This window comes from Polyodon spathula, chromosome 23 (assembly GCF_017654505.1).
Source record: "Polyodon spathula isolate WHYD16114869_AA chromosome 23, ASM1765450v1, whole genome shotgun sequence".
In the NCBI taxonomy this organism is placed as follows: Eukaryota; Metazoa; Chordata; class Actinopteri; order Acipenseriformes; family Polyodontidae; genus Polyodon; species Polyodon spathula.
Window position 1 is genome coordinate 8,995,083 of NC_054556.1, and position 14,962 is coordinate 9,010,044.

The window sequence follows — 14,962 nt, forward strand, 5'->3', positions numbered from 1 at the left end:
CTAGTGTGCAAAACAGTTCAAAGCATTAATTGTAAAGCATGCTTTTCATATAGGTCACCTAGCTGCATTAACTCTAGTTCTCTTCTATAATGTCATTCTATCATGTAAACCCACTTTCTGTGCCATTATTATAGCAAATTTTGCTACGACCATATGAACTTAAATGGCTCTTTAGTTCACACGTTCTGTATACTACACCATGCAACAGTTGAACTGTTTGTCCTTCATTTATTCTGTCCATATTTTAATAATATATATATTATATATATATATATATATATAGATATATATATATATATATATAATATATATATATATATATATATATACATGTAAAAATAGGATGCAGATAAAAGGGGTCTGCAGAAAGTGCCTTATCATTAACGAACAGCAGAAAAAGTCGTTTGTATACCCATTCTACAATAACATAGATACATTGCTGTTGTCCTGGGAGAGGGGAGCAATTGTTATTCTAACAGCAATGTTTTAAACTCACTATTGTGATACGATTACACAATTCCTTTTGGATACTTGCCCCTGTCATAAGATAATTCAACCTTTAAGAGGAACAGGCTATGCATACTATTCATCTATGGTGAAAATGAAGTACAGGGTTGCTCAAAACTTCAACTCCAGGAGGTACCGGATCCGACATTGGCTCTCCTTGTAGACAAGGTACTCGCTCTGACTGAAGTAGCTGTCTTTGTACTTCGGCTGAGGAACAGGCTTCCCCTGTGGAACAACCACTTTCCTGCCACCCAGAATGATCTCTGTATCCTTGGAAGGGTCTAAAACAAAAAAAAGACAATGGCACACTTACTATAAAAGCTTGTCAGGTGTATGAATATAGTATCTGAAATCTGAAGCCCAACAGCCAATAAGGATATAACTCTCCCTCTTCTAACCGTTCATGCAGTTTAATCTGAAAGATTAGCTAACCAGACATGAGTTAATCTAACCATGTTAACCAAGCTCTAAATAATTTCCCTGTTGCCCTATCTGAACGTCACCTTAATGACTTAGAAGTCCACATTAACCACTTTTATTTCATGGCAATATGACATCACTAAACATTATTCTCATTGTTGTACTGCTATAGTTAGTAGAAGACAGAAATCAAAAGAGTTGCATCTTCTTACCTGGTTCTGTCATGCCCCGTGCCACCACACTGTCATACCCTTCTGGTGCCGCCTCCAGCGTGTAATCATCCTTTGTAATGCTGAACTCCTTCCCAAGCGCAGCCTCAGTAAGAAACATGATCCCAGTATTACTGGCAGAGGGTCGAACTGCAAGAAACATCACAGGAAAATCCTGGTGCTTTAGTAGGATTTTGTAATCCTTGATAGCCTGCCTGAGAAATCGTATTTTTTTTAATTCTATGTCTTTACATAATATAACGATAAAAACAGCTGTTCTCAGTAATAACAGCTTGTGACTCAAAACCAAATCCCATTTTCAGCAATTGTTCACCATGCAAACCGATGTATTGCAACTATATTTCTATGACCATTCACTATGACAGAAGATAAATCCCTTCTACATTGAAGAAAAATAAAGTTTGCAGTGATTATATCTGAATAAAAACTCCTGAACCCAGAGTAAATTGTTACCGAGAGTCTTTCCTCAGCCATACCATAATATGCAGATTTGCTGTTCTCCGATGCCAAGTAAATTCCCTTTCCTACACGACCCCCGGAATGTGGCATGATCCTGAGCCCGCTCTTCAGGATCGCCGCTACCACAGCAACGTTTGTTCCGTGCCACAGCAAACGACGGTTGTCTAGGTCATCATGAGCTTGAAAGCGTTCTCCCTTAAAAACAGAAAGACAAGGCATTGAGCACAGTCATACATCATTGCCTTGCAGTTATTCACATGCAAGCTAATGCTTTAAGAATATAACTATTTACAGCGAAAATTAATTATTGTATGTCAATGGCTGGAAAATGTGCAAACCTTCTTATCACCAATAACAACTTTTTGGTTTTTATGTTTATGCATTCTGAAAGGCGTTGAAAATGTGGCAGAGCTGGAGGCTCCCCAAAACAGACAAAACCTTTGTGTGTTGTTGCACACCTTAGAACGATCACCATTCAGCGACATTAGAGGAGCAAACGGGGCGATACCAAAAGTTAGGAAAATACAGTGCTGTACAATAGACCAGCTCACCTCCTTTTCTCTGTCAACTTCCCACACATTGAGAAGCTTGAGTTTTCCCCCCAGTGGTCCAGTTTCATCAAGGTATTTTTGTATTACCTATTAAAAAAACAAACACAACTTTCCATTATTTCAGTGATGAGACAAATTGCACATTGATACAATTCATGCTGATCATTTAATAAATGGATAACTGGAGAATATATATATTTTGTACAGGTATTAAAGTAATAAAAATAACTTGCAGTACTGCATGCACAAATATCAAATATTCACTCTGCCTGTCAAGTGATCAATTCAAGATTTTTTTAAACTGAAGTGACAATACCGTACCTTGTATGTTTTGGAAGCTTTAGCCATCAGTGAAAGGTTACATTTCAGTAGCAGATAGTTCTGGTCCAGTGGGTGAGGCACCGCTTCAATCTCCTCCACCTTAACTTTGTCCTTTTCTGCCTGGAGACTTTGAACCAGTTCAATATCCGCCAGAACCTGCAACCACATACCATTCAACAGGTTTTACACAATTCACAGGACAGTGTTATACTCGAGTAAAAACCTGAAGGGCTGAATTCAGTAAAATAAGGAACTAAGCAATATAATCCCTTATTAATAAAGGTGATCCATTTAAGTAGCTGAATTCATTACAGAAATGAAAGATTTGTATATTTTTACATGTCTTTGTAAAGTGTAATCGTTAGCCTGTTAGCCTTTAACACTAAAATATCACATGGTGATCAATGGTTTCACCAAAACAAAACAAAAAAACAAAAAAATTCCATGTTTACCAGAAGCATCTCTTTTTTGGCTGCTATTATTTCCAGGGTGTCTATAACTGGGGGCCTCATGCGCCCAAAATTGTGAGGGATGATGGTGTAGAACTTTGAGGAGAGCTCTTCCAGCTTATTCTTGGAAGTCCTCTTCTTCAGGGACTCTGCAAGCTCCTCTAAAGCCTCAAACCCCTTGGCGATCTGTGCCTTGCTCAGCTTTCCCAGTGGCATCTTCTTAATATCTGAGAGCAACAGGAACTGGGTGTAAGTAACATGAAGGTACACAATCTTCACCCATTTATTTCCAATATCTTAAGTGTGCCCTCCTGCAACCTGAAACATCTGTTTCTGATAATGCATACTATTCCTTTCAAAGTCACTATATGTAAATGGATGCTGCTTTATTAAGGGGTTAAATGGGATAATATAATACATGCACTAAAGGGGTCATATTTATTTATAAGCAATAGTGCATTAACAGTGCTCCATGCTGGTACACTTGTTTATAAAAACAGGCCACCCATGTTTTTTAAAAGCCTAGCCTCCTTACCCAGGTTCATTGTCTCCATGGCATTATTAAACATGTCATTGCTGAAGATGAGGTTGATGAGCTCCTGGGTGGGTTTGTCCAGTGTGCAAGGGAGCACTTCCTTTTTAACTCCATCAACAGTATCAATCTGGAACCAGATGAAAAAAAAAAACAACTCACATCTGTTTACTGGTCTACAGTATATGTCACTGGCGGTTGGTTGTTTTACCAGTATGAGATTATCTTGTCACACACACAAACTCCATCACCCTCTATCACCTTGACCTCAGCCTCCTCTTCCCCCTCCACTTCAATCAGGGTGTATTTCCCGGGGTGTGGCGTGAAATTGTCCTTCTTGTTCCAATCGTTCTTTGTCTTGTCTTTAAACTTCTTCTCAAAGTCCTTCACTGCTTCAGATACTCCAACAAATGGCGTAAGCTTCGACTGACCGACTTCACCCTGTAATACAGACACAGCACAATTCAAACATTTACTCGTGTGTTTTTTTTAGAAAGGCAAATAAAACAGTCCTCAACAGTGGGAAGCAATAAGGGAGACTCTCCATTGATGTTGTTTCTAACAAACTCAACATTACTGTTGTATTTTCCTTTTCACAATCAATGATTACTTCAAGAAGAGCTATATGTTAATGTAAAAAAAAAGTTTTTGTGTCTGCTCAAGTACTGACGGCATTATTATTTTTTTTTTCAAAATAGTTTTTAAACCTTATGCAAATCAACCTTAAGCAAATCATTAAATTGCATAGGGTGAAAGCTCATTCTACAGTTTATAAAATTGGTCTGGTAATAGACAGAATATCTGACTGATCTGTATTTCCTAAAAAGCACTGCATTGGTGTTTGTATAATGAACCACAGTCTCTCTGTTGCTGAAGATATGGTACATTATCATCTACTTTTTAATCATCTGCCAGTTTAAACTGCATCTCACTTCCTTTGTCATAGTTTACTGGAGTCCTGTCTCTTTCCCCCGCATTTGAAACAACAACTTACCACACGGCCCCATCGGTTCCAGTTGAAGAATCTTTTCCCTGACTTTATTAGTTGAATGATATAAAACTTGTTGTTGTTGTTTCCAATGTTGGTCTGGTTGAGCATGCAGTCATAATCTTCATAAATCTAAAAAAATATATACATTTTTAGAAATCTGAAAGCCTGTAAAAATTGATAGTATAGCTAAAATATTTCTCACAAAATATTAGACAAAAATGTTCTAACATATTTTACAAACATTACCAAGTGTTTTTATTTGTACTAGTTGTTTACACCTAAATCATAAAATAAGCAAATACCTTACTTCAGAAAATGAAACAATTCACACCGAAAAAGACCCAAAGGTATAATATCTCTTTATGTTGCCCCTCTCCCAGAAAGTCACACAGAGTCAGTCATGTGTAATAAATATTATCTTTATTATTGACAGCCACATAAACCAAGCATTTCTTGTATACATTCTGCATATAACAAACAGCAGACCAATGCCTTAGCTGTGCTATAAAATTATGCCGTATAGCCAACTATTTACAAAATCAATAATGAAATACAGTGTGCTACAATTGATTAAAAGGTAATGCATGGTTTTATTTTGCTCTTACATAAAGTAAAAAGCAGAAACATATATTGCCTTAAAATCAACTGCGCACAACATATCAATCATCAGCAACATGACTGAATGCAAACTCGCCACTTGTCAGTCTCTTAATCTAAAAAGGAAGAACGGGAACACAAGTTAGAATCAAATTTATATGCAGAAATAATAAAAAATATATAAAACATTGTTTTGACACAAGAAATAAACACATTTTATTGAACATGGAACATGTTTTTTTAGGGTATGCAATAATATAATATATCATGTGCTTAACATGTACGAATATACATGACAAGCTTCTAAATACTATATAAAAAGCTGCTCGACTAGCTGGAAGTCTTAAATATATCACTGATTTAAATTCGGGGAATTACGTATTTCACAGTCACAATAATGAGGAGTCTTACAATTAGTTAACTGGTGTACTCCCTTGCATATACTCAGAAACCGTGCAGAATGGGTGGATTCTTATCATCTGTGTGAAGCCACATTTGCATTTTTGAATGTGTCCAGTATGACTCACCACACTTAAACATAAAAACATGTCGCTGTTCTTCAACCTACATGTTCAGAAAAGTGTTCAGTCTCTTCTTTAACATTTTATCCTCGTTATTTAATTTCATCCTTATGGCGGGCTCTAATCAGGCTTGCGTCGACTCTAAATTAGATTTTGATGTGCTCTACAAAAAACAAAAAAAACCAACACATTTATATTCGGTTTTAGATTAGTTATAATGATCTATACAATACTGCAGCCCATTAAGTATGCATCTCCACCCCAATTAATTAAACTACAAACAAATAAAATGGGGAGGTCAGAGATTTAGGCCAGCTGTATTATTCTCTGCTGCTGCTTAGGTCTGACCTCAGTATTGTTATGCCACTGTTATAAAGTATACCTATTAAATCTGCCAATGCTTCAGAGGGCAGTGGTGGTTTTTGGTGATCCTCTTTTCCATTGGACGATTTCCTTCCTTGGAGAGAATGCGTGGCCAGAGTTTCTTTATTGAAGACCGCCGTCAAAAGTTCTGAGGTGTACTTTTTAAAGTCTGTTGCTAAAATTCTGCTGTACAAAGTTTTCTGCACTCGAAGCCCACCAGGAAGCTCAAGAATTCGAACTTCCTTAAAACACAAAACCAACAAAACATTTTTTTAAATATTTTAATTAGACAGATTTTTCAAAACTCCTTCTGTATTATCTCAACATAGAAAAATGCAATATATCTGTGACCTTCATTATGCAATCAAAGTCACTTGCCTAATTGTAATTATGATGCCAAATACCAAATAACAAAAACTATAAGAACTGCAAGCAATTTCTTAATACTAACACTGCATACAAAAAAATAATAATAATAATAATTGATGTTTGCTTTGGTACTTAGAGGTTATACTGCACCATAATTCATATTTAATCCACTCTGTCAAGCCTGCTTGTATTTTCTGCACAGAACTATTTAGGAGTATTTGATCGAATTGTGTATAAAATAAGTTGTCTGCCCTACCTTTGAATTGCTTTCAAATGCATCTTCCACGATGTGGTTTTCTACACATGGAGTCGTCACATTGGTTTTGTTTTGGGGTTTTTCAAGTCCAACTTTGGCATATGTCAAAACTGATTTGAGTTAATTCGCAGTCCCTTTCATCTGTGCCGTGAAGATGTTCACTTCTGTAAAAAAATAAATAAAAAAAACAGCACACTGTTAACAGTGTTAAATGGAATACACTGAGTATACTAGGATATCCAATTTTAAACACTTTTTGGTCTGACCTTTCCACTGTCTTAGTTCTTTTTCTGCATTGATTCTACACCTGCGTTCATATTTCAGCTCAGTTTCTGATTTGTGGATTTTGGTTAAAAGGCTTTGCGTGTCGGTTCTAATTTCAGGGAAACTGTCAAGATCATCTTCAAGACCATGTCAGGGGTTTCATTCTGAAAAACAACCACACACACACATGCATTAAATTACTGCTTCAGTTAATTAATGGCACTACTAACACTAACTTCAAACTTCAAATGACAATAAAAGTAACACAATATTTTGATGTGAGGCATAAAAAACCAATTGGAGCTATTTCTGAACAATGCAATTACAAGATACAGGCGAGTTTCCAAACCAGAGGTTAAGGGTTACTGTGACAGAAAGATAATGAGTTCTGGTGATAAATCCCCCCCCCCCCGACCGTTGAGGGCGCTAAAGAATGGGAGGAGAAGTATTTGGAAGGGCTGGCCTGACCGTTCATTTCCGGGACCGGGAAGTCGGTCAGCCTGGAAAGAAGCGAGACTCTGTTGTAAGATCATATTGACCTGAAAGGTAAACGAGGGGCAGCTGCAAGTAATAAAGCAGCTGCAACCTTTTACCTAGATGTCATGCGGGATTACATATAGTGGCCAGGGTAACGCTGATCTTTTCCTTCATTTGGGTAAAACTCGGTGGAGAGAAGGACTGAGAAAGGAGCTCTCAATAATAAAAGGAAGAAGTGTTACGTGTTTTGTGTTGTGTTTGTCTGTACTGTAATTGTTCATGTTTTTGCATCGCCAGACACCTCCGGAGCTGTCGCCGAGGGTCAGCACAATCCGGAGCACCACTGCACTACCGTCACGAAAAATACCTGTGTTTGCACTCACCCCCAGCACGACTGCACTCACCCAGGACAGGTGACCGTGTGTTCGTTTTTGTTCGGGACTGTGCCCTGTTTGTTATCCCCGTGCCTTACACATTGCTGTGCATTGCAGGGGATTTATTATTTTACAGTCACCAGAACTGGAATATAAATAAAGCACTTGTTCACCGGATTACCGTTGTCTGCCTGTCACTCCTGCATCGCATCACCGCTACACCTGTTCCCCCTTTACCAGTCACTTTGCCACAGTTACGCAAGAAGGTATCAAACTGGAATGGATAAATGTACCACTGGGTTCAAAATACAGATCTTTGTGCATCAATCTACTGATATGAAATCTTTACATATTTTGATATGCAAATTTTTCTTCAAAAGATGTATTTAAAAAAAATAAAAAATAAAATAGCTGCTAATTTGTTGGTCTTTGTGGCAGTGCCCGCCCCTGTGTGTATTTTGTGTTGATGTTGTGTGTTAATGTTGGTGTATAGTCATTGGTACACGGGACATAAACGGGTCTGTGTAACACAAGTGTTTAAAATGTATATTTGTATTTAGGCATGAGGATTGCACAGCACTTCACGTGCAAGTAAAAAGTAATAATATGTGAGCTCGGGGAATTGCACTTTATTAATTCACGTGCAGTTGTACCGCGACTCCAATTAAATGATTGATTAGCAATTGAGTCTTGGTACAACTGTATAAAAGCAGCATGTTTTCACTCACTCGGGGTTGTGTGTTCGGTGAGTAGAGAACGGGATTGGAGACGGAGGTAATAATAATAATAATAATAATAATAATAATAATAATAATAAATAGTTAAAAACATCAGCTCACCGTGTTTGTTTAGTGTTAGTCCGTTTTTGTTTCATCTCTTTGTTTTGGTGAATGTGCCGTATCATGTTTTTTTGTTTGTCTTGCAACCTTTTATTTTCTGTCTGTCTGTGCACTATTAAATGCTGAGCGAGACCATTCACTCAGCTCCACCCAGCTCTACCTCTCTCTGTCGTTTATTTCCTGATTCCTGATTCTGGTCTGACATCACCCACTCCTGCCATCTTTGTGTCCTACACCATGTATTTAACAGAATAGACCCCTTTTTTAAGAATTATTTTTTCTGTCATCAAAACATTTCAGTGCCCACATTTAACTGCTGCACTGCTATATAAATGTATCTCTATTCTTGTATACCTCTAAACTGCTTTGGAACTGACAATAGAAGGAATAATTTTGGCAGTTCTTTTAATTTTAAACTAAGCACTCTCTTGTATTCTGTTAAAATCTGAAATGTGAATTGTAAAGATAAACACAAATAACAACATGAACATAACATATTATGAAATACTTACTAGTGCACTGGATCACCCAGCAGGGAGTATTTTTCTTCTTCTCCTCCAGGCTTTCACTGTGAGAAAATTACAGCTACCTTTTCTTTTCTAAACACATAGTTCACGAGTTAATATTGAAAACAATTAAGACCTAAATTGTGACGAGCTCTTCAAAAAAATTGTAGAAATGTATAGTCTTAGTGGCTTAATTATGAAGGTAATTAAAAAAGCCATACACAGCGTTTCATTTTTTTATTTAACAAATATAACAATCTGAAATGGCAGAAGCGTAAAATAACTAGCACTCTTTTTTAGCTGCAATTTTATATACAATACGTGTATAGTATAGGTAGAAATGTTTTACAGTAAATCGCTTGCAAAAAAAACCAAACAATTCCAGCAACCTTTGTGGACTGACCGGTGGGTGCATTTACATTATTTCACAGTAAATAAAGTTGGAACACAAAAGCGAGCCTAGATATATACAGTTTCAAATAAAAATGCACTAGTCTATATCACTGATAAATACATTTTTTTAAGCTCTTGCAGACTTTCTTTTTGCTTGAATTCATGCTGTACTGCCTGTACAGGAGCACATGTGATCATGTGAGCATTCCCTAGGGCTTTACCTCAAAAAAAAAACTGTTCTTCACTTATGGTATCTCCTACATAAAAGCGAAGATGGTTTGATGAACTGTTTGTTTTGATCTAATTAAAAAATAAAAGAATAAAAGCACAGGTAAGTTTTTTATTTTTTTAATTAGGAGTTGAAAGAACATTCATGTATTTGTGTATTTAAGTTACCAATAGGTGCTAAAATGTATTAGCGAAAGTAAAAAGAAATAAAAGTTATAGCAATTAAAAATATCTTGTAGACTACATGTGTTAGTGCTGATTGTGCTGCTTGTTGATTTCCATTACATGAGAGTAGATGTTTGACTAATACAAGTTAACTTGTCATTCAAACCGAAGACTAGTTGCTATTCCTGTTGGGATCACCCTATTGCCGCTATTCACAAAGCTATAACTCAAGTATTGTTTTGATTATTTAAATGCAATATTATATTTATGAAAGTTCTGGACTGTAGCTGGAGAAAGCAATTTAAAGAAAATTAAAAAGCACTTTGTTGGCATAAAGACAGAAAAAACAGCTTTAACAAACTCTTTCTTCTTCGTTAAGGTTACTACTGCACTTTCAAACTACTTTACATTAACACTTGGGTACAAACAACAACAACAACAACAACATCTACAGTTGCACCACAAATTACTAAAGAATTTTCAAGATTAGTCATATGTTAAAAAAAACAAAAATCATCATTTCCTTTTGAAAGCAAAGTATAAAAATGTATTTCCTGTGCATTTGTTTTTATTTTTTGCTTGAGGGACCAAAAAAATAAAAGAGAAACTAAACTGTATAAACCTAACCACTATATGACTCAATATTAAAACACTTAACTGTCTAGGTATTTTTGTTCCACTGTATAGAAGACATTTAGAAACTCAATTTTTTATTTTGTCATGAAAATTATGCTCATGTGTGATGTATACTAATACCAAATTAACTACCTGAAATAACATGTGACCAAAACATATTGGAAAGAAAAGATTGCCATTCACTCAAAACTGGATGCAAGGGTTTCAACATGTGCACATTAGTTAGGTATTGTGAACTGGGTAAAATGCTTTTTGGGTATAAAAAGACTACCTATCCAAATAGAGTTACATTTTTAAAGCATAGCAGGTCTGAGCTACACATTATCCGGATCTACTGTCAAGGTGCGTTAAAGTCTGATCATTGCACTGGTCAAGATTAGAAAAACAAGCTCCATATCACACTACATAAAAATGAATTATGGGGATTTATTCAGCTATGGATCAAGAAAAATACCAGTATTATGCTTAATTTCCTAATCACTGTTTCCTGAACTATAATGTTTCCTACAAAATATTATACATTCAGGCAGAGATGATACTGTACTTATAAAAACTAATTGCATAAGACCAGACACTTATTTAGGCCACTGGTGTAACTGTTCACCAGTATGGACGATGTATCGATACAGACTCTCTAGGTTCGGTTCAATAGATACATAGTCATCCAGACCGATACAACTGCATGGCAACTCACTAAGTAAACACAGTGATCTGTGCCACATCGTTTACTGAAAAACAAACCGGTGCGGGACTGCGGGTGATAACAATACTTTACTTCCTGGGTCAAGTACTGTTTTCGTCATTACAGTGTGTTCCTCACAGCAGACACGACGACAGACAGGAAAGAACAATAGCTTGAAGAAAATAAATATAAACCTAAATCTATACAAATTAACTGTAACAAATAACTACTGAAAGAATTCTGTCAAGGGTCTGTGTGGGAGGGCAGCAGCCTTGCACCTGTAAATGTGTGTGCTGGAATGTAAGGTTGGCAGGGATGGGGTTAAACCTGTCCCTGCTAGCAATCACAGGTGTCACCATTCCCTGATTAGGTAATTGGTGCTAACTGGGGAGTGGCCACATGTATAAAAGGAGACAGAAATCCTTTGTATGTTACTGTTTGTTTAGAGCTGTTCAGTAAAGGGGAATGCCCAGTCTGACAGCAGGGGTTTTTTTTGTGTATTTTATTTAAACCTTTTGTTTTGGCCCTTGTGCCTGGTTTACTTGTTCCTGTGTTTTGTTTGTTTGTTTTTCTAATCAGTGTGCAACAGTGCTAAACTGCAGCTTATGTCTCTGAGTCTCTAATTGCTGCTGGTAACATCTTGGGCAGTGACGCTCTCCTGTCACAGTCTGGGTGCTAGATAGGAACGTTAGAAGAAAGTTTTACTGCAGTTGACAAAATCTGATTTGCAAAGGAAAAAAAATTAAATTGTTTGTTGGTGAATTTGACCGTAGTTTCTGCCTTTGCTGTGAAGAACAAGTGAAAAAAATAAGTATGCTCTTTTAAAGAAAAAAAAATCATAATTTTTAAAACTCAACAAATCAGCCGCAGTCATCAAGCTTTCCAAATTTACACAATTTAAAAAATTTTAAACCCCTTATCAGATAAATGCAAAAAACCTTACATTTAATAAAGCATGTATGGGTTAGCAACAGCAGTGAGATACAGTAAGTGCAGTACAGTAAGCTACAGTATTTTACATGCACCACTAAAAATTATAAAAGAAAGTATCAAACTGCAGTATTACTGCATTGTGTGCTGTAACAAATAAATAGAATAGAATTTAGACTGTTTAGGAATTAAGATTTATGTAAACAAATATACATATGCACTTCTCAGACACAGAAGACTGCTTTCTGTCACTTTTTTTTTTTTTAAGTGAAAGAACATATTTGAATACAAATAACAGTACACAAAGCATTTTCCTGGTAAAAAGCTTGTTCAGTTGACACTGACATTTTAGTTTTTGGTGTGGTTTTATTAGGGGTCCTAAGTGTTAACACATTTTTTTTCTTGGTTTGAAACTCACCTTGTCATTCAAAAGAAACAATTCCACATAATGTAACCAACTTAGTTAATGTGGTGGCAGGGTACTGTCAGGATTGGAACCAAAGATCTATGAGAGTCTGAGTCAGCTAGAAAAGAGCTGAATTAACTGGCATACCCATATCTGCATTGTCCTTGAGTCTTATTGTCAATTACTGTGGGTATGCATGAAGCGCCTAACTGTCACAACACAACAAGGTGATGCAAACACAAAATCAGCCACACAATCGCTTTGACAATCTCTTCATCACATTTCCTGTCTGTGCTCACCTCGGCAGCAGAGTCCCTGCTCATTTCACAAGTAGCATCGATCTTTGTCTTGCACTTTGCCCTGTCTTTTGGAGCGGCCTTTAGGGCCTCCTTAACCGACTTGAAGGCATCTTCTGGAGCCTCGGGCTCCACCTTCACCTTTTTGCCCCTTGCTTTGGTGGATGAGGCTGCCTTTCTTTTAGGAGGCATTCTTCAAATTTCAGTGACTGAAAAAAAAATTCAGCAAATATGAATAACCACCTTAAATAAAGGCAAGTTTAACCAGCTAATACTAACTACAACAAACAAATGAGTAACTTAAATGGACTGCCATGTTATTTTAAGCTGTACTACACCTTAGCAAACCATTTTCATACCCACGTATCAGTCATAGGGCCTTTCTCTGTGGGCACTTGTGCTCTAAATGGACAGCAGAAAACAGGGCGACTGGTGCTACTGACCTGTTCTTGAAAAGGTGGTGCATGAGTCCTTTCATTCACAAATCTTTCACTTTGGTAATTGTCCACTGCACTGATAACTTGCACAGCTTCTAATTGAGCAATGTACTGTACTCTACTATGCAAGAGTACTGCCTCTCCTTCATTGCTAAAACTAATTAGTCTACAGCAAAAACCTTTATTAAAATGTTCTGTAGTGTGTCTACACAGAGTAATAAAATAGATGTAGGTCTTGGAACGTGCCGTCCAATGTTACCAGCTGTAGACTTCCCAGCCTGAACTGTCCAGACATGCCCAAAGCACTGTCAGTGTACTACACTACAGTATGCCTATCTTGATTGCTTTAACCTTTTACATTTTTTTTTAAGCACAGCTGATGCATATTGTTAATTTTACTCAGTTGAGAATATACCACCAGTGAGGATAAAATGCTGTGATGGAAAAATCAGCGAGGCTCCAATTTAAAAAAAACTGTTTGCGGCAAGTCTTTGTGCAGTGAATTAGCCCCATTTTAGCTTTTTTCCCCGTATGGTTGTCCTAATTAACCTTTAAACTCAAAACCCAAAATAGCTGAGCTGTTCTTATTTCCATCTCAGAAATGCTAATACTTTATTAAACACAGGTTTTAAAGATTTAAGATTTTATGTATATTGAGAAGTCCTGCTTTCAGGCAACATACTGTTTACTACAGTACAAAATAATAGTATATTTATTGTCTGGATACACCATTTGGTCATATTTCAAAATGGCTGAAACTAAAGTTATCAATATGTGCCACTCCCAAGCATTCAAATGAAGGTTTCCATGAGAACCTTGTTGCTATGCGTTTACCCTGCACTTCAATATACATCATTGGGTCTTTTTTTAACGCTTTTTTTTGTGTGTGTGTTTGTTTTGATTTTAAAGTGAACGGACAAAACTGTGAGCATTTCTGATCGAATAATTAAATCAGAAATAGACACGTAAATCAGGAAGCACGCACATCCTTCTACCAAGGAAATGTGGCTTGCTGCAACAATAACAACAATTTTGTTTTTGTTTTTAATAGTTAAAAACTGCATGCAACTAACAATTATTAATATAAGAACCTATCATTAACGATCGGAATATAATACTGCATGACGCTACTTAATCGTTCTGCAGTAGGAATAGTCTGTAGTTGCAAGGTGACTTCACTCTGGCTGTACTGCAGCGACACTGCACTGTTGTACTGCATTTATTGCAATTTACAGTAATACTGTATTCCAGATTGCATTATAGTTCTATTGATTGCAGCACACATACTTCATTCAATACATTTGTGTGTAAATGGCATTTTTTGCTTTTTTATGTTTTGAAAGACTAACTTTAGGAGTTTATTAAAACGAAAACAAATAAATCAATACATAAATACATAAACTACGCATTTTCTTTAACGTTAAAGTTCTCCCTCCATTTCCTTATTATGAATAAACGTTGTTAAGGACTAAACTTACCCGTTTGACGTGTACTACGGATGAGCTGAGGCTTTGTGTGGTTTATGTTTTCTACAGTTACTGTACAGTAATATTGTCAAGGGAACGTTCACCAGGAAACACGGCAGAACTACAGCAAAAGGCTACATCAGATAGCGCAAATGCTCCACCTCTTCCTTGCATCGCGTCCACTTTCTCCATTTGCTTTTTTGTTGTGTTTTTTTGTTTGTTTGTTTTGTTTTTGATTTTTTTGGGGGGTGGTTTTGTTGCGGGGGGGGGGGGGGGGGGGGCGGTTGTTGGATACAA

At 36.6% G+C, this 14,962-nt stretch overlaps 1 protein-coding gene and 1 long non-coding RNA gene across 2 annotated transcripts; both read right to left on the minus strand.

Annotated features, from left to right (window-relative positions):
- Positions 1-332: 332 nt before the first annotated feature.
- LOC121298493 (protein mono-ADP-ribosyltransferase PARP3-like) lies at positions 333-14,848 on the minus strand. The gene is made up of 11 exons (XM_041225634.1): positions 14,678-14,848; positions 12,766-12,971; positions 4,464-4,589; positions 3,731-3,910; positions 3,473-3,599; positions 2,941-3,164; positions 2,489-2,644; positions 2,168-2,254; positions 1,634-1,811; positions 1,140-1,286; positions 333-788 (listed from the first exon to the last, which is right to left on the minus strand). Exons 2-11 carry the CDS (start codon positions 12,952-12,954, stop codon positions 619-621), a joined length of 1,584 nt encoding a protein of 527 aa, XP_041081568.1. The 5' UTR covers positions 12,955-12,971; positions 14,678-14,848; the 3' UTR covers positions 333-618.
- On the minus strand, positions 4,873-10,354 carry LOC121298494. Its single transcript, XR_005947283.1, has 5 exons — positions 9,033-10,354; positions 6,833-6,994; positions 6,567-6,730; positions 5,961-6,183; positions 4,873-5,741 (listed from the first exon to the last, which is right to left on the minus strand). It is a non-coding gene; the product is annotated as an uncharacterized LOC121298494 (long non-coding RNA).
- Positions 14,849-14,962: the final 114 nt, after the last annotated feature.

Bases quoted from the DNA above. Each gene is read 5' to 3' on its own strand.
- LOC121298493 (XM_041225634.1), bottom strand. From the start codon at position 12,954: ATGCCTCCTAAAAGAAAGGCAGCCTCATCCACCAAAGCAAGGGGCAAA. The intron at 3,165-3,472 runs GTAAGGAGGCTA...TGTTGCTCTCAG, and splicing joins CATGGAGACAATGAACCTGG to ATATTAAGAAGATGCCACTG. The intron at 789-1,139 runs GTAAGAAGATGC...TTTTTGTTTTAG, and splicing joins ACGGGGCATGACAGAACCAG to ACCCTTCCAAGGATACAGAG.